The following is a 20,286-nucleotide window of genomic DNA, read 5'->3' as shown; positions in this document are numbered from 1 at the left end:
GGTGGTTGGCTCATGCTAGTTGGCCATTATGTTAATGTCATAGCCAAGGCAAGGATCTAGATAACATCTCAACTCTACAAAATGCTGCAGAATGAAAACTTATAACAGAAAAAATCGCTTGATGAGGACGTCAACAATATCATATGGCTTGTTTGACTTTCTCCCATTGTTCCCGCGCGGTCTTCTACCTCTGCTTTGTCATTATCAGGATACACTCACTTCCATATTCGCTTTGGACAACTGTATAGTATTAGTTTTGGGCTGGAAAGGAAACGGAAGTGCCAAGTTTGGACATGATATATTCATTGACAAAGCAGTCAAAAGATGAATGTGATCTCAGGCAGCAAATTTTAAACAAGGGAACCCATAGAAATTCTGCGTTGATCATTAACGAACAAATCACATTGTAAGCGAAAGGTCCATGCAAAACCAGATGCTGAAAACATAAATTACGACACCGGCAGTATCTGAAAACGTGAATAACATATTCAAGTATTTTAATTCCCTATACACTTCCCAAGTTAATTAGAATAGAAAATGTGAAGAACCAAGAACTGATGTATGATTTTTCCCCAGGTTGCGCCCTCGAAGACACTCCGGGTCCATAACTTGAGAGTGATCCAGGAAAAGGTTCACCTAAAAACAAAAGATATGACAAAAATGTGATAATATTCTGCAAAGCGTATGATCATTTCTATAGACAACACAAAAGAAAGGGCAGCTTGCCTTGGGACCATATTGGAATAACTCAAAATATTTATTATGTTGGGAAAGTTAAACCACTTTTAGTCTCTCTTTCATTATTGTCTTTCTTTCTAATCATATGCATGTCACCATTCAAATTTAAATTGTGGGGTTAAAATTGAAAAGAGAAACACAAACATCACAATCAAACTATTATTATTTTTAAAAGGTTGGATTCTCCAAACATGATTAAATTATTAGGACGGAGGGAGTACAATAAAAGCCCTTATATTTCTTAATATAAAAATACCAATGTTTATACCATGATTTGTTCTCAAACATTTTAAGTATACTAAATAGGAGTATACTACTGTCATATTAAAAGATCTAAGACTGGACTTTTTCTGAAAAATTTACATTACAGCTGTTAAAGTACTATAATGCATCCTTAAAACATATTTCAATCGCCTTATATCTACATTAAAATGGCATACTACAAACATAAATTCCACTTGAATATGTCTTGGGAAAAATTGCTGATTTCTTGCTTTTTCTTTTATTTTTTTGGCATCTACATACTAGTACACTTGTTGTTCATGTCCGACATTTAATGACACGTTACACACATAAATTCGGTGTGACTTTGTTTGGGAAAATTGAGAATTTCTTGGTTTTTTTTTTTTTGGAACGTAAATTCTCTTGTGCTTTCATTTTCTTGATTAAAACATTTAATACCCAAAATATGTGATAAATTTATTAAAAGTTCCCAAAATGTATTATTCATTATTCTATTTCAGACAGTTGCATGTTAAATCGACTAAAAATGTGTTGCAGAACTTATAGGTAGTGAGTGTTTCTAGAACATGAACACACATGTAGAGATGAAATTTCTTCTTTACTTTTTTTTCCCCATGAAGTTCGACTACTATTTTTGGACTGACAAGTGCAATATACGGGTACTTGTTGACTGATTTTTAATATGATTTGACATTTTTTTCATTTTCTTTTATAACTTTCAATGACTTGCCAATTGTTTTGCACGTAATATTTTGGATGCACACGACTTCCAATTAATTTGTGTGCTGACTGATCAAATTTTAAAACGTTGATAGAGACCATCCATTAAGGCATTAACTGATACATCAATTGCAAATCATACAGGAATAATCCATTCTGGGAGGCTTAATTTTGGGTTCAAAGTTATCACATATAATTAATGAAACCACAAGCACTGGCTAGATAGATTTAACAAAACATTTGGGTACTTTAATTGAGCCATGCATGAACATTGAACGGCAATAGTTTGGTCTGTTCATTGTCAATGAAGTTGGACCGAACATGGTCTCGAGTCTCACGATCTTGGACGCCAAATCCATCTCCGTGTTGATACATAAAATGTGCTCCTCTTGCTGCATTTGTGATATATTTGGCTGGTTCTTGTAGAAATGGAGGACACGAAATACAGTATCCATTAATCCCTTTCCAGGCCTTCACCATTAGGCTTCTGATATGCTCCCTTGCCACTGCTTCTGAAACGTTTGCTTCTCTCATGTAACATAAGATTGATGAAGCAGCGTCTCCTCTCTCTAGTTCCGCCTATATCATTAGGACAATTAATTATCAATTAATACCAACATTTGTCAATTATGATGAACACAAAAAACAAAATTAAGAGATTAAAGAAATATATGATTTGCTGTACTAAGTAAATTAAAATCTGACATTAGCTGACAATAACAAGTTATGAAAACCATAACCCAAGTAATTATGTACCGCAGATGTTCCCTGATCATTGCAAAGCCGGATTACGAGTGAGGAATGGTGGATAATCTGCTGACAATCTTTAAGATATTCTGCAACATTTTGTGTCTTCCTATCCGCTACACCCAGGATTGCAAGCACAGAAAGCAGAGGCCCAGATGAAGATATCCAACCATTGTTAAGATACTCTTCAAGTGATGGCGTGTAACCCTTGTTGTACCACTTAGCTTCCACGAGCAAGGATTTCAGAAAATCTGTCCACTGGAAAAATGGGGAAAAAGAAACTTAAATAAATACCGTTGATACATGAAAGCTCACCAAAAAACACTTTCAAAAACTGATTTGGAGTAAATTTGATCAGATAGCTAATTACCGTTTTCTGTAGATATGGTAAAACTGATGTCCAACCATTTTCTTGCTCGATTTCAGCTGCCATTTCATTTGTAGTATTTAGCAATGTCCAGAAACATATCTGTATGCCTTCAGGTAGCTCTTTAATCTCCTCAGGGCTCCACCTAATTAAGACAATTCAAGTTATAGATCCTATGATTTGTCACGTACAACTTTATTTGTTGCCAGTAAGTACAACGGTTGACAAACAGGATTATAGTTATTTGCAAACCTCTCAACCGCATTGGTGAAGATTTCTAGTTCATCCAGGGTACCATAAACGTCATAAACATCATCTGTTATTAGAATCAAATTAATGACTTTGCTCAGCCATTTTCTTAGACTTGCTTGTTTAGGCTCAGGAGCTGTTCCCGCAGCATACAGAAAACTTTCAACCACTCGGTCCCTCGAAAAGCTCAGCCTTTCCTTGATTCCAAGATTCATCCACCACCTAAACGAAGAAATTAAAGGCTTAACAATTACCATTTGACAATTAGGATTCCCGTTAGTTGCATCTTCCTTTTTTTTTTTTCACTGCATGGTAAGAAGAACAAAGTGTAATAATCCTGAATAACTGAAGGCTAGAACGTAAAATTATCAGAACTCAACGGACTTTTTTCTTTAATTTGAAAAAGGAATCAGTTCAAACAATAAGCTAGAACAAATTGGATTTTTAATCTCGAGGTTAGTGTCCTTTCATTTGCCCTCCAAGATATTTTCTTTATTGTTATTCATTACCTTGAAACCTCCTTGAGATCTTCTTGGTGTGAAGATTGAAATTGAGCTTTGCTAACTCGATCAATTTAGACTTTGTTGATCCATGATTTTTTTCATGTGCCTGGACATGTTTCTTCACATTGTACCATTCCACTCTCCATTGCATTGGAAGACTTGTAGCTTCAAACACTTGTTTGGCAAGCATGTTATCCGACGAGGCCCCAAAACCACTAAGATTTTCGATGGAGAATAATCCTGCCTCAGTCAAAAGATCTTCTCCTTCTCCACCTAGATTTGATGCTTGAAGAAGCTCAAGCAACCCTTTGATGCTTACTTTCGGGCTAGGGATGAATTTATCAGCTCCATCCACAAAATCTAGGAACATATCTGAAATCCATCCAAATTGAAAGTGAGAGGAAAAAAAGTAAATTCTTTAGGCTGTGTTTTGATTGAGGGATTCGATGAAGGATTTGAAATCCTTTTAAATATCTCTAATCATTTAAATTATTTATGAGGTATTTAAATTTGTAAATCATCAATTATGTTAGTATTTAAAATATATTCTAATATTTGGTGAATTACAAATCCAAATACATGTTAAATAATTCAAGCAACTAGAGCGATTTTAATGGATTTGAAATCTTTCATCTAATTCTTCAATTCAAACGAAGCTTAAAGCGTTTCCTTCAATTGAAGTGTTACCCCTCCAAGACATATTGAATTACGTAGATTAAACGATTCAGAAGTCAATTTTTTTCTTCCATAGTTTGCTTTTCACATTCAATCAACTTTTGCCTGCTTTTGAGCACTCATAAATACTTTATATTTACAAGGAACTCTCTCAAGTAGTTTTTCATGTACGTACCTTGTGAAGCATGATAACCGTAATGCCTAAGAAGCCTAAAGCATAGTGCGGTAGCGTAAACGTCTCCTTTTAAAACAGAGCTGTTGTTCCTCAAGGCTATGGCATCTAGAGCTTCTGTGATCTCCTCCATGAAGTATTTGTCGAGACCCAATTTTGATATGCTGTCTATAAGCTCCAGCTTAGACAATGTGTCACTAGCTTCCACAAACATGCATTTGACATCCTCTTTTAGTGTCTCGGCTCTAGTTTTGTATTTCTTTTCCTGAAAAGAGAAAAACAATTTCAAGTAGAATGGAAGTATTGTAGCTATGGTGCAACCACCTTATCACGTGGTTAACTAATAGTTACTATATGCCAACTAACTATATAAAGTCCTTTTATTTATTTATTAATCACACGTACAAGAAATGAAGTTAATTAACTTTTTCTTAGGCAAGAAGTTAATTAACTTAGTTACGCTAATGTTTTAACTTACTAAAAGCACTCCTAATTTTAGCCATTGGTTGTGTATTATTTGGGCATACACAAAACTTCCCCGGTTCATCTGGAGAAAATATCACTAGTCGTTATAAATTGGGAGAACTCTAATCAACATGATCAAAAAGGTGACGTGGTTCAATTTGTACCTACAATGCTTGCTTTTATGCAAGAGAAATTTTTTTTGAAAAAAGAGGATGATAATTTAATAGGTCACTCTAGGTAGCATGGATATTTCCATTCTTGTGGATTGGAGCTTAGCTATCACATGCGTCTGTTGATTACATGCATGGCAATCAAGAACCAGAGTTCTTACCGAAAATTGGCTAGTGAGAGATTGAAGGAGTTCATGTTTCCATATGTTTGGCTTGTAGTTGGCTGTTCTCCTTTGAACACTTTGATCTATCTTGTCACTACTAGTTCCTGCCTTCGCTTTTGGGCTCGACAAAGGTTGCAATTCAACACTAGTCAGGGAAGAAGTAGAAGAAGAAAAGATCAGCATATGGTGATTGAAGGATCCTATCCTAGAGTTCATGCCTATGGTTGTTGAAGGATACATGGAGGAAAAACAAGAAGAAGGGATATACAATGCCGAGTGTTTAAAGATGGTTAGGCCTCTTCTTTGAACTCCATTATTTATAGTGGAAGCGGGCTGAAATTTCTCTATAAACTAAACTACTGGAATAAAGAATTCATCAAAAACGTGTTCCAATTTGATAGAAAAAGCGCAGAAATGCGCACGATAGTTGTGAACAACAAAGAAACTGTTATCTATTAGTAAAATGTAGTTTAGATAAATAGCTGTAAAATGCTCAAATGACGAATTAGCCTTTGATTTATTTCGAAGAGAGTTGGATTGACTGATAAGATAAGGGATCATAAGTAGGAGGAGACGTGTTTCACCGGTCGATAATCGAGAATTCAGTAATATATTTTAGATTTCTAAAGACGTACTTGACTTGGGTTAATGAATCGCTATTAGGTGTACTTAAATAAATGAAAATGACATTTGCATACACTTAAGTAAAAAGGTTTGAGATTTAGTACTACTTCAACAAACAAGTTTTGTTTCCATACTTGTTTACATTTAACTTGTGATTTTCACTATTAGGTGTACTTAAATAAATGAAAATCACATTTGCGGACACGTAAGTAAAATGGTTTGGGATTTAGTACTACTTCAACAAACAAGTTTTGTTTCCATACTAGGTTGACCAGTAATGTTTGGACTTAGGGTTTGAGTTCCGGTCGGGTTGGCAAATTTAGCCTTGACACGTCTGTTATGATGAATGTGGCACAATGTGATATTTCTAGAAGCCGCATTCCAATCTTTTCATTTGTCTAGTTTTATTGCACCAAATTATCCCTTTCTCATCCTCATCGTATATAATGCTGAAAAAAAATTAACTTCTGGGCTTTTTTTTCCCCAGTTTGATGCTAGACAATAAAAAAAAAGAAGTAATTGAGGAGATGCAAAGGACCATTAGGGCCAGGGTCTATTATGTGCACCAAGAAGAAAGAGTTTCAAAGTAGTTGCCCGGACCCCAGTTCATTTGCTTCTGCTTCTCGAACTTTTGGGTACATACTGGCTTTAATACTGATATTCCAGACGAAAAGAGAGATGCAATCTTTTTTCTTAACAAAAAGAAAAAAAAAAAATTAGCTCAACACTTGCATTTGGATTGTGATTTAAAAAAAAAAAATTACGTTTTTTTTAACATAAATTTCAATCATATTTTTATACTCGTACACATTAAATCGTTACAGTATATTTTCCTACAAAAAAGTCTTAAAAATAGTGGCAAATGGTAGGAGATAAGATTTGAACTCTTGACTTTTCACCCCACCAAATCTAAAGGCCATAGTGATGGCTAACAGCCATTTGAGCTGTTCGTTCTCAATTTCTTCATGAGGTTTCAAAATCTAATAGTTTAAACTTTTGGATTAGAGTTGCGCTCCTAACATATATATTAAATTTTTTGGTGAGCTCTCTTGAAATGTTTTCTCCCCTAACATGCTCCATTCAATAGAAATTCTCAGTCTTGTATCAATGATTATTCCACCGCACTTCTCAACTTCTTCATTCAATTGAAATAACATGTGTATTGTCCAAGATTTTTAAAGAAAGAGCGAAATACGCAAAACCTTGGACAATACATGTGCTATTTCAATTAAGCAAAACCCCAAGGACACTAACAAGTAAGCAGATTTACAGACCTCACAATCAACATTTCTGTGCCAATGCAAGCAATGAGGTGGCTGGCTCATGCTAGTTGGCCATTATGTTAATGTCATAGCCAATACAAGGATCTAGATAACATCTCAACTCTACAAAATGCTGCAGAATGAAAAATTATGACAGAAAAATCGCCTTGATGAGGACGTCAACAATATCATATGGCTTGTTCGATTTTCTCCCATTGTTTCCGCATTTTCCCTCCCCTCTTCTTCTACCTCTGTTTTGTCATTATCAGGATACACTCACTTCCATATTCGCCTTGGACCACTGTATATTAGTTTTGGTCTTGATGGGAAACGGAAGTGCCAAGTTTGGACATGATATATTCATTGACAAAGCAGTCAAAGATGAATGTGATCTCAGGCAGCAAATTTTACACAAGGGAACCCATAGAAATTCTGCGTTGATCATTAACGACCAAATCACAATGTAAGCGAAAGGTCCATGCAAAACCAGATGCTGAAAACATAAATTACGACACCAGCAGTATCTGAAAACGTGAATAACATATTCAAGTATTTTAGTTCCCTATACACTTCCCAAGTTAATTAGAATGGAAAATGTGAAGAACCAAGAACTGATGTATGATTTTTCCCCAGGTTGCGCCCTCGAAGACACTCCAGGTCCATAACTTGAGAGTGATCCACGAAAAGGTTCACCTAAAAACAAAAGATATGACAAAAATGTGATAATATTCTGCAAAGCTTATGATAATTTCTATAGACAACACAAAAGAAAGGGCAGCTTGCCTTGGAACCATATTGCTTAATAAACCACTCAGAGGTCTTAGGATTTGAGGCTTCAAACATGGTTCTCTCAAGGCCAAGACGCCCAATTATCTTCGCAATGATATCTGCCCTAACAGAATCAGCCTGCCGGCAGACATCATCACCATCAATCATTATCATGTCTGCCCCAGCTTCTAAGCATCTTTCGGCCCTTCTTATCAGAAGATCAACATCCTCAATGAATTCTGCAAGGTATAAGTGAAACTCACCAGTTAAAAGGCAGTAGCAGAGGAATTTCTGCTTGTAATCTTAAGCTCTGGATGCAAGACTGACAGTTTGTGATCCTACATCTCCGAACTGAGGACATGACATTCCTCATTTTTTGATTTTCTCTTTTCTAGTTTGTATTGAAGAGGAAAATTTGTTGAGGGTTGAATATACTCTGAACTGTCAAAACTTTCAGCCATCCATGCAAGCTGAACACTTAAAACTTCAAATCCCACTAGTGATCATTACTGGTACTATAGATTGGATGCCACAAATTGCTATATAGACTTTCATAAGAGCAAACTGAACTTGGTTTAAGCAACACTCAGAAATCATGATGTAATTGCAATAGCAAATTTTCCTTATACGGTGCTGGGAAAATTGAAGAAAGGGGAGAAAAAAAAAATTATAATTTCCTCCAAAGATGGATGGGGCAGAGTTTTAAAGCTCTGCAACAAAGTCATTCTCCAGAATTCTCTGTTATAACATGAGATACCAGTTCAGAAAGACGCCTAAATCTGCATTTACGTGATTAAGGTCAGCAACGATTCTAAGCCCGAGAAGGCAGGCCTCAATTTCTCATTCAGCAGTTCTGCTTCAACTGGAGAACAATTGAGATAAAATCAAAACTTATTAAGCACAGTAATCAGAAAGTTTATAATACACTTTAATCATAAGGCCAGTGCATGATCTGCACTCTCGTCATCAGGTTAACCAAATCATGTCTGCATGGGCTTTTGATTTATCAAACATGAGGATCAAAATAAAGTCCCCATTAGACCCCACAATTTGAATCACGGAGCATATAACTTGCTTGGTTACCAGAGCTTCTAGGTGCAGGTACCACATAAGATTCAAATGCTCTATCTCTGTTGACAGGTATATCAGACTTGTTAGTCTTGACTGCAAATTGAGGCTTAGCTCTAAGACCACCATTCTTTATCAACCGCACATATCTTAACAAAGTTTCTTCGGGAAACCCCATCGATCCCATGTTGAGCTCGATAGTGTCAAATCCCAACTGCTTACATTCCTGAGAGATGAATATCCGCAATGAGATATCATCACCTTGGGCTGTTGAATGCAATAACTGGAAAGGAATAACAGTATGCATACCTCGAGATATTCCTTAAAGGCAGACAGTCCTTTGCGGAGCATATGTTCAGCCCAGTCTCCTGTAGTGACATAGACATTGTGTTTATGAGCCATATCAGTAACTTCTCTTATGTAAGTCTTTGGCAATAGACTATGGGAGCCTCCAGTGAACTTTAACCCATCAACAAACTCTCCCATTGATTCAAAGATGTCCTGCAAACAATAATATCAAATTAAGAGAATTAAAAACATAAGCTGTCCTCCATTATGAAATGTAAAATGGGCTTCTAGCCACCACAAAATAGGCACCACAGAAAGTTCAATAAACAAAAGCCATCCTACTTATAGGAAGATTAACTCTCACAGCTAGTAAATCACCTGTTAACACCACAAACAAAATGGAAAATGCAGATTATTAATGCTAAGATTGGACCCTCTGGGAACTTAGTTGAGTTAAAAAGGACCAGTAACCAAAATCGCCTGAACTAGGGAGCAGGTAGGATTTATAATTTTCCAATTTCATGATAACTACAAAGGAAATGCAGTTAATCAGTGCTTGTGAAAGTTTTGACAAATTAGGAACTTGCATTGCCAATCAAGTTAAGATCCATTTACAAACTTATCAAAATACTTAGACTGAATCCATGTTCATCTTCGGTTATGGAAGATTTTCTTTGATTTTTAGTAAATGAAAGGGATCCTCTGTCTTTAGCATATCCAGAATGACCTGTTTATAGTATAGTGAGGATATATGCACACAGAACTTGCAAAACGAGAATATAAGTTTCCCTTTTTCCCTAGCTTTCTCCAACACACATCCCAGATATATTTGCCAGTTCATCAGGACCTTGAATGTATTCTAGTGCACAGATTTCATGTTGAAAATGAGCCTGCTAATCAGAATGATCAAGACGTAGTAGCCAAATATCAGAGAGAGACATTTGTTTGGCTAAGTGATGCAATTTAAAAACGGATCAGACCACTATTTCAGCTACTTCTTGACCATCCGGGGTACTACTTCTAAGCCAATTATCCCATCCCTCAACCCCATTTCCATAATCTCTCTACAAGTTTGCAGAAATGATTCAACTATAGATAACCCTATTAGACGCACCAAGTGTGATATCAATCTTTAACTGCAACATTGAATCTTCCGTGGAAATTTACCATATTACCATCCAAAATATCAGTTCCATTTCCTTCACTTCCTGCAAATTTCTATTTCCTTTTGTTAAAACAAGGACAGGCACATAGCAAATCTAGTGTCCATGAAACGCGGATTTGAAACAAGCCCTAGATACAAGAAAACTTTTATCACTTTAGCTCCAGCTCTTTTAGGAGGTCAAATTCCTGGTTCCTATGATGAAAAACCTACCAAATTTAACCTATCAAACAACTTGCATTACCATATTGAAGCTCACTGCCAATCAAATTGTACCCAGAAGGGATCCCCAAAAAATCAAACAGTTCAATAAGAAATCTAAGTATACCGCTAAAGCCATTTGATCATCAATCCATCTTCCTAAACTACTTAAGAAAAACCAACACCTTTATAAAGAATTAATGGAAAAAAAGAGAATCATCTAAACTGAAAGCTCCAATTGGGAATCTTGCAACAAAAAGGAAAAAAAAATCACATGGAAGGGAATTTCGTTCCATTCCACTTCAATCCAAAGGATTACAATTAAAATAAAAAGGGGGAAAGTATCAAAACCCATGGCATTTTATTCAGTAAAAAGCTAAAAGCTTTGTTTTCAACGTACCTCAAGGAGGTTTTGAGAGAAAAGGGAGCAATGGGGTCCCCTGACTTCAGTGACACCATAAGTTCTTGGCTTCTCAGGACGATCCTCATCTTCATAGAAGCTCTTCCATGCAAATGCCGACATTTTCTTTCCCCCTTCCCTTCTCTTTTGCTCTGAAAATTGTTGGGGATAGAGCTCAAAGTTTAGAGAAGCTTCACAGACTTATAATAGGGATCTTTACTGGATGTTTTCTTTTGATTTTTTGAGCAGAACAAAAGGAAAAGCTGGAGAAGCCTTGAGTGGTTTCTAGAAATGTAAATTGGATGTCATCTGTGATAAATTATTGATTAACGTCATTATCCAGTTTCTAAATTCAATGTGGTGTCACCCCAATTTTTCAGTTACACGTGTATTTTCTAGATTTTCCTTCTCCATCTTGAAATTTGGACAGGCCATCGACCGGTTGAGATCAAGGGTCAGGTCAATGAATCCATCCAATAATCGGATGATATCATTATAATGTTATAAATATATTTAATTTTAAAAATTAAAATATTATGTAAAATTTTTAAAAACATATTAATACTAAGAAAGATAGGTTCAATGTATGTTTGATGTTTCTAAAATATTTTTCAAGAAAATACAAATAAGGTAGTATAATTAAGTAGCAATTTATGCAATTTACAATTTAATGCATATTCAACGGGTTTATAACCAAATTGGAGGGCTTATTTGAAAAATAATACAAGAATTTAGGGTTCTAGCTATATGTTCTAAAATGTTTCTAGATGTAATAATAGTTTTCTAGTACTCTAAGGGTCAAATCATAAAATTGATAAAATGTTTCTAGGTGAATTTTTTACTTTCTTTTTTTTTAAAAATGTTTTATCCCTTTTTGAACTTAGATCCTCCATTGGAGTTGTTTGAGAGAGATTTACAGTACGATATGTGAAGAGATTTAAGAGTAGTTAAAAAAAAAATAAAAAAGGAAAAGGCGGAAAAAATCCGATTCCAAGCAGCTTTTCCCATTTATGATCAAATCTGATTTTTTAACTGAATTTAACCAAGTTTTTATTTGACGTTTGTTTAGGACAACTCGGATCGGATGTCTACCCGGTTCAACCAATTGAACCGGTCAGTCTGATCTGAATTTTAAAACGCAGCAAGAAACATGGAGTGGGTAAGGTTAGATTATCGTCTTAGTTTAAGGGAGCAAAGTGTGACTTACCTGTACATTAATGACAATCTATGTGTATTGACAAAATTCTTCAAAATATTTAATCAATAGTTGGAATGAGCTTCCTTACATTGATTCTTTTTTCGTTTAAATTGATCAATGGTTCTCAAAATTCTAAGAAGCTTTTCGTTTTAAGTGGTTTTGAATTAATTACGAGCAGCTTTGTTATGCTAAAAAAACTTAAGCATTAAAGCATATTAGAAAGAGGTAACTTAGAGACTTGGGCATAAAATGGTATTTGAGTATGGATTTGTGGTAATTTTTTATTAGTTAATCATAAAAGGGTAAAATGAGCCTGGCATTAACAGTTTTTCAACATAACACGTGATTTATATAGAGATATTGTATACAGGTAATAACTTGGGATACTAGATGAGAATTAGATGCATTATCCCTAAAACTGATCAATAATGAGTGCTTCCTAGGTAAGTATTTAATGTTACGTATCCTCAAACTTACAATTTCATGATTGTTAAGTTGAGTGCTCTCTTCTTTTTTTTTTTTCATTTTTCTTTCTCATTCTTGGGGGCTTCTTCTGTCATGTTCTTTCTTATTTGTTGAGGATTTGGGACGATACCAAACGATAGAGTGCCCGAAGGGAAAGGAAATTCCTTGCAACTTATCATCTTCAAATGCGTTGAGTAGTTCTTTGTTATGACTGATAGGGCATTGTGCATTATTTAGGTCTTAGGATCAACTTTTCATGCTTGAGAGAGCGCCCAGAAATGAAAATTCCTATGATGTTAAGATAACTAATCAGGATCGCCAGAAAGCCAGAACGAACTTAAGTAACTTCTGCATGGTATCAAGGTGACCGTTTAATTTAGAAAGATGGCAGATGGATATCACCCTGAAGAGTGAAGGCTGTAGAAGAAGCAGGAAATAACGCACAATAGCCTCAAGAAATTCCACGCTGCCCGGAACGAGATTGGCCTCGAAGAGGGCCTTTGGAAGTTTTGCTTCGCCCCAGATGCATAAAACTGGACGTCTGAAAGCACTTCTGTGCTAGTGTGTTTGGATTGTTTTCTATTTCACTTTATTTACACCTTATTTACACACATCGATTTACTCTTGTATCATCAACACATTTTTCAATCATCTTTTTTATCTCACATACATCACATCAAAAAAGTGCTACAGTACTTTTTCACAAAATTATCTCAAATAATTTACAATCCAAACACACATTTAGTATGTTTTAGGCTAGATTGTTTAAGAGCACTTTCTGCAGCAATTCAGCATTAACATTTTAGGCTACTGCTTCATATGTTAAGCTCAACAATTTCGGATTTAAACAGATAAATTTGAAATGTCTATTTGTTTACCAAACAATGCAGAACTACAAAATTGTCGAAGTTGTCGAGCGTTTTTCATTTTTTTTTCCGCGCGGGCGGGGGGTTGGAGGAACTGCTCATTTTTTAAAATATGTAGCACTGATGATGGTCAAATTTTGTACCTCAACCAGGTTAACTACACAAAGTAATCAACTTTTTGAACACATATGCTCATACAAGCATCACTTGGGATCCTCAGTGCCACTTTTTTAATGACCATTTAATATCACTTTTATATTTATGTTAAGTATTCTGTTTATTTAATTTGTTATGTGCTGTTTATTTAAATTTCTTCTACTATCACATGATATGTGAGATTGACACTGAATTTGGTACCGAATAATGGCACAGAGGATCACAACTGCCCAAATCTTGAAGTTTTGGGAGAGGAAAAGATGAATGCAGCGCTAATGCCATGGTGCCGTGCTTGGCTTGTCACCAATGAAAAGAATCCAAATCTCAAAGAGCAGAGGGAATGAACGTAGAATAAAGTCATCTCTGAAGACAAAGGAAGCCTTTCTGAGCGGATTATACTGCTAGCCATTCTTATATATAAGGATTGATTGCATTTGCCTCCCTTTAGGTTTGACCAAATTACGAATCAAACCTTGAAGTTTAACTAAATTACATCTGCCTCCCTTGTCAATAACACCGTCAAGAGCAAATAAATAGAACAAATAAAATGACAAATTTACCCTCTACTCACAACAATAAATAAAGTCCATAAAAAAAATTTCCAAAAATAAAAATTGTGAGAGTTTAATAGAGAAAACATAAAGACAATTGAACAAAATAAATCTTTATCCTAACGCCTAAAGTTAACAAATTGATAGATAAAAGAAAAGATGGCAGAAAATAATAAAAAGGAAGTTCATTAGTACTAGATACGGGAAAGAATACAAAAAATTAAGAAGAAAAAAGATTTCCTGTTGTCCATGGATCGTACTCCTCAAAATCGTAATTGCTTCTCTTCCCATCTTTAAGTTATCAACCATCTCTAACACACTCCCACTTCCAAACTATTGCAAAATCATTCATCTTTTAACACCATAGCTTGTGTTTTTTATCATCTCCTTTAAAAACCCACAAAAAATAGACATATAATTGCCGTATACAAAACCAAATCATGCCAACTCAATTCTTTGTACACATTCAATTGAAGCAAAGTCGGCAAAATAGAAACAAGAAAGCAGCAAAATTTGATGCTAGGAGAGCCACCAAAATCACACGCAAAACCATAACCCATCGTAGCCACAAGCAATGCTCAGAATCTCTTCTCTAGCTCCTCATAAATAAGGTTCATCATTCAAGTCTCATGTTTAGAGGAGAATCGTTTGGACTAAAGATTTGGTTTTGGTAGTTAAATTGCAAGATCTATATTTTGAAAGGAATTGCAATTCGTGTTTTTCCTTTCCTTTCTTTTCCTGCTTTTGATTGAATCTAAGGCTGACAATTTGTGAAGAAATAGTGTTTTAATGGAAGAAGAAGAAGGAAGAAAAAAAAAGCAGCAAGGAGTGATTTTGATAAGCAACTAGTGAATGTGTACTCATTTGAATCCATTCTACACGAACAACGAAGAACTATTATGCAACCAACAATTTTGCAACTCCGTTGCTTTTAGTCCCCGAGAAGAAGGGCTGAAGACTTAAAGGGAATAATCTTGTGGGTAGTTTAGGACATTCACTGACCTTTTCGTTTAATATCAAGCAGTCAACGTTTGTTGACTAATGATAGGTGGCTTTTAGTTAAGCTTTTGTGAATTCAGAGGGCTCTCCGTAGTTTGGCCAAATCTCGGGGCTTAGTTTGTAGTTTGGCCAAACCTCAAGGGAGATAAATGTAATTAACCCTATATATAAAGGTATGATGCTGCCCAGCTGCATGCATCCTTCCACTTTATTCAGATTCTTCAAAGAAAACTCTAATTAGCCGTACCATTCACGAAAGGCAGCATAGAATGAAGTCATATATATAGTTATATGCACAAGGCTGCGCCATCTTTGCCTTCCACAGCCATCTATCTCTTTTAATTTTTGGAAGTTGCTGATTAAGATGGTTAAAGAGGTTTATTACATAGTTGGCCTTTTGATCATGGTCATGGACGTTGTAGCTGGTATTCTAGGCATCCAAGCTGAGGTTGCCCAAAACAAGGTACTGGTCAAATTTATGCATTTATATATTCATTCGCTCGTTTGGAAACACTGTAGAAGATATGGTAAACCGCATGCCATAGTAGTGGTTCAAACATGAGTCTAAAGATCGATACAGTACAGAGTTTGGGGATCACGGGAGGAAAACTTTGAATTCATCTACCACGGCTTTTTTGTTTAGGGCTATGCTTATTGTGACCATTGCAAGAGAGCTCTGTTTTGCAGGCCATAACCCTTCGGCTGTGGATATTTGAATGCAGACACCCAAGCTATGAAGCTTTCAAACTAGGCATGGTTGCAACAGTACTATTGACCTTGGCACATGTCGCTGCCGTTATGCTCAGCGGGTGCGTCTGCATTGGGTCTAGGGAAGAGTTGGATCAGTCATCTAACATTAAGCGGCTTGCAGCAGCTTCTCACGTTTTAGCATGGTACGAGATTACTTTTATTGCATTTTGTCCCCATACAAACTATAATCACAGATTAGTCAATAATAAAGAGTTGCGAAATTGTTTGGTGAGCGAAAATTAATTTTCACCAAACTTTTCATGCAGCAGCAGTTCATGTGAAATAATTCTTGCTATAATTGATTTTGCTTGAAAAGCATTTCGCTTCAGCAGATTAAAGCCACAACCACCAAAAACATGAAGCAATAGGGGCTTAATATGCTCCCACGATCTTTGAGAATCCATCTTTATCTATCATTAACAGACTACCGTGGTGATGTATCAGGGTCATAATGGTTATAGCATTCTTAATGCTAATCAGTGGGACAATATCGAACTCAAGGTCGAGGCAAAACTGCGGAATTTCAAACCATCATCATTTGTCCATAGGAGGAATTTTGTGTTTTGTCCATGGACTTTTTGCCGTCACTTATTATATTTCTGCAACAGCAGTCATTCAAGAAGGAAAGAAGTTGAAGCATCCTGCAACTGCAGGTGCAGCTGCCAATGCTTGAAAGGACCTGAAAACTATTCAGTTCGTTTTTTGTTTACAATTCAAATGCTATTGATTTGTAATTATTTTGCAAGAAGCTTGCTGCAATGTGCTTTCATCGTTCTTTCTTCTCTCTTTTCAAATAGGTTCTTGCTGATGTTTAAGGCGTGTTTGTTACAAAGTTGGAGTTCATTATCTTTCTGAAGCAAAAAAATTTAGCGGGACTATAGTGTTTTGCAGGTTTGCTTAATTACAAGAGTCTGGTGAATAAAATTCTACTGATCAATTGTTAACCAAACAAGGCATGACAGGGGGTTGGTAATTCAGTTTTATGTCATTCATAGGATCAGTAACCCATCATGTGCCATCCATGGATCAAATCGTGCCTTATTATCTGGTTTTGCCAAATGTTGTGGAAGATCATTTATCTGGTTCAGATGCTTTGAGTCTTTGACCCTGTTTCATTTTTTTTTTTTTTTGTTACAAAAATGACTTTTGAAAAAAAAAAGGGGGGGCTTTTGGAGAGTATTGAAAAATGAGTCTTGTGATCCGCAGCCCAACTTATGACCTAAAATTTAACAGGACTACAGAGAGACGCGGACCTAATCAATTAATAATTCTCAGCAAAAAATGTTAGGTTCATGAGTAAAGGATTATGTCTCACGTTAGTTCGAAAGATGGAGAAAGAACGATTAATATGTAAGTAAGGGTCCGAGGCCTAATCGCTTAAACTTTTGGATCAGAGTTGGGTTCGTGACTTACATATTGAACTCTTCGGTGGGCTCTTCCAAGGTATTTTTCCCTATCAAATTGGTATCAGAGTTTTAGGTCACGAGACTGGACTACTTATGAGTAAGTGGATTCTTCTTGGAGTTGGACCAGTAAAAATTCTCTTCTTGATAGTGAACCGAAGTGCCAAAGAGTTTGATTGGTGTTGGACCAAGTGTGCCAGAGTGAGTCCATGTTTGGGAAAAGAGATGATGACCTTAGGTGATAAGGTAAGCTTGCGTTGAGTATTAAAGTGGACTCGAGACCTAATGGCTTAAGCTTTTGGATCAGAGTTGGGTCCTGACTTACATATGGGGAGGGCCCAAGGCCTAATGGCTTAAGTTTTTGGGTTAGAATTGAGTTCCTGACTTATATATTGGCCTCTTTAGTGGACTCTCTCGAGATGTTTCTCCCTATAAAAAAAAAAAACATAATAAAATAAAAGTGTTACAAATGCTTGTGGTTATTTACTATGACAAGGAGTCCAATGCACATTTTCTTTGTTAAGGAAATGGACTCTCATAGTGTAATTGGTTGTCTTCCATGAGCACTTAAACTTGTAAACCAAGTGCATTTAAATCTTTTCCTGTTTCTTCATCAAGAATCTCAGTTTTCAATCTTCTTATCCCAAGCAAACGTATGATACGGAAGTTCAGTTAATATAAAGTTGATGATTTGGGTGTTGCAATCCAATTGTTAATGGTTAGTTCTTCCCTTTCACAATCTTAATTTTTAATGGTGCATTAGTGGCTGATTTTATTGAACAGTACAATTTGGACTTTTTATTGATAGTAAATCTTAACAAAAGGTTAGCAGCCAAGATAAATTATGTGGGTCACTCTGATTGCCTTGATGGACTAAAAAACAGTTTGTAATAAGCAGTTGGACTTTTCTGTTGTTCTGTTGCCTTTGCTTTCTCTATTGGAATTGGAATGATGAAATTCTGCATAGATACCTAGAATTTCTGTGTTTCTTGGGATCAAGTTTGCTCACTGGGAGATGTAAACGAGATTTGCAGAAGCTGATCAGAGAAGACCAAAAAACTAGTAGAAATATTACTGCAAAAAACTGATGTTCAGATCACGAAATAAAATTCTTCCAGCCCAATGAAATTATTTTTGAGATCTTAATTAGACTGACTGTGAAGTCTGTTGGCAGATGTAAATGCGTGTACAAGACGTGGGATGTCATTGTTGAGGAACGCAAATTCATCGAAGAGCAGATGAATCGATCAGACGGTTTATGAGTACAGGGGAAAGGCATATGCTATAGGAGATGAAGAATTCTTATGGCCGTTTGTCATTGACAGACTGGTTTTGAAGAGAAGTAGCTTGACCAAAAAATATCGTGTCAGGAACCCTGCAACCAAGAAAATGCTTGATCTGTCTGGTCCTTGAGACACAGTCAATGAAATGTGGATGTTGTATCCTCAGACCACGAACAAGTACAAGTTAGCCTGTGTGTGTGTAGGGAAAGGGACAAAACATGGTGGCTGTGGTGTCCTAACGCTGGGGAGGAGAGATCTCAATTGGAGAACCCTTGATATTCCAAATTTGTATGATCTGGGTAGCAAAGGGGTGAGGTCCTATGTTGTAGCTACCGGCGATTTGTTCTTTATCACCAAGCTTTGTGGTGCTCGATTTGTCATTTCTGAAGTAGTCTGCCTTGACATGGGAGGTGAGAATTTTGTCAGTATCAGGATTCCACGGGATCTTTTCTCGAGTTGGAAGAATGTTAGGACTTTGCTGTGGGACAAGAAGTTATCTCTATTGGATTTAGTGAAACAGGAACTTCAAGTCTATGTGCTGGAAAATTATCAAAAAGCAATCCTGAGTAAAAATCCAGACTTCCAATTTACTTTTCCAAATAAAGTGGAAAATGGTTGGCTGCGGTTTTATCCAGCAGATGCACGTCATATTGCACATAACTTTGAATCCAAAAGACTGCACATTGCTAACCGTCTACCACCAGGAAAAAGGAATTCAGGCTGCATCCAGTACAGCCTAGTTAATTTAGAAAAAATTCAGGCAAAAGAGCAAGCCAAAGGACAGAGTGAATTTGGAACGGATTCAGCAAAAAAGAGGAAGTGAATTTAGATGGGATTCAGCGAACAGGGGACGTGAATTTGCAAGAGATTCAGCCAAATGAGAACATGAATTTAGAAGGAACTCAGCCAAAAGAGAATCCAAACACGCAGAAACCGGAATTTTCACTCCTTGTCTTTTATCACATTCGTGAATTCTCACTCATTTTTTTATTTTTTTTTATTTTTTCGGTTTTCTCTTGCACTTCTTTCTTTCAAACACTAGATCGCATTCTATATAAAACGCTGTTTCTTTCTTTATCCAGGCGGTGGTTGCGCAGACTTGTCAAGTGACGATAGGAGGGTCAAGAAATTATGCAAGGTGGAGTAACTGACCAGTTTCTTCTACCGTCTTCGACAGGCAATACACTGGCACTCTTCAGTTCTATATTTTTGTTAGAGAGCAATTTCTCTTAATGATTCTACCAAAATTGAGATTAAAAAAGGTCTCCTGAATAGTTTTCATCGTACTGATGAACAGTTTATGCATCTATTCTGCTATTAATATCCTCAGAGACGCATGAGTTCTTTTCATGGTTCTATAACTTCTCTTTATTATCTTTTCAGCAATTGTTCATTGACGCTTATTCTGGTAAAGAATTGCGAAGGCTAACTGCAGCAGAAGTGATGGCTCTTGTTACTGCTGTTCATTAGCATTGATAATTTTCGTTTATACCATGCAATTTTGCGGCACAGAATATTTTATGTATTGTAATTTGAGCATTCGGTCCTTGGTGTCTTTGAGAAGATGGGGAAAAGGCAATGATTGATTTTTCAATGTCGTTTGATTTCGGAGGGAGAAAGATTTGGACC

General features: G+C 36.1%; 3 protein-coding genes across 3 annotated transcripts; 1 reads left to right on the top strand and 2 right to left on the bottom strand.

Annotated features, from left to right (window-relative positions):
- Window positions 1-1,950: 1,950 nt before the first annotated feature.
- LOC113756334 ((E,E)-alpha-farnesene synthase-like) lies at window positions 1,951-3,607 on the bottom strand. The gene is made up of 5 exons (XM_027300032.1): window positions 3,574-3,607; window positions 3,068-3,286; window positions 2,819-2,960; window positions 2,458-2,706; window positions 1,951-2,280 (listed from the first exon to the last, which is right to left on the bottom strand). Exons 2-5 carry the CDS (start codon window positions 3,277-3,279, stop codon window positions 1,951-1,953), a joined length of 933 nt encoding a protein of 310 aa, XP_027155833.1. The 5' UTR covers window positions 3,280-3,286; window positions 3,574-3,607.
- A 3,825-nt stretch (window positions 3,608-7,432) lies between these two features.
- Window positions 7,433-11,288, bottom strand: LOC113761159 (protein HEAT-STRESS-ASSOCIATED 32). Its single transcript, XM_027304020.1, has 5 exons — window positions 10,987-11,288; window positions 9,245-9,436; window positions 8,951-9,161; window positions 7,883-8,106; window positions 7,433-7,792 (listed from the first exon to the last, which is right to left on the bottom strand). The coding sequence occupies exons 1-5, from the start codon at window positions 11,107-11,109 to the stop codon at window positions 7,682-7,684; spliced, it is 861 nt and encodes a 286-aa protein (XP_027159821.1). The 5' UTR covers window positions 11,110-11,288; the 3' UTR covers window positions 7,433-7,681.
- Window positions 11,289-15,567: 4,279 nt separating this feature from the next.
- On the top strand, window positions 15,568-16,810 carry LOC113764191. Its single transcript, XM_027308279.1, has 3 exons — window positions 15,568-15,684; window positions 15,909-16,114; window positions 16,416-16,810. Exons 1-3 carry the CDS (start codon window positions 15,586-15,588, stop codon window positions 16,642-16,644), a joined length of 534 nt encoding a protein of 177 aa, XP_027164080.1. The 5' UTR covers window positions 15,568-15,585; the 3' UTR covers window positions 16,645-16,810.
- The last annotated feature ends 3,476 nt before the right edge of the window (window positions 16,811-20,286 follow it).

The sequence above is a fragment of the Coffea eugenioides genome, chromosome 2, assembly GCF_003713205.1.
Source record: "Coffea eugenioides isolate CCC68of chromosome 2, Ceug_1.0, whole genome shotgun sequence".
In the NCBI taxonomy this organism is placed as follows: Eukaryota; Viridiplantae; Streptophyta; class Magnoliopsida; order Gentianales; family Rubiaceae; genus Coffea; species Coffea eugenioides.
Note: the sequence above shows the minus strand (reverse complement) of the source record. Positions and strands in the feature narration are given on the sequence as shown.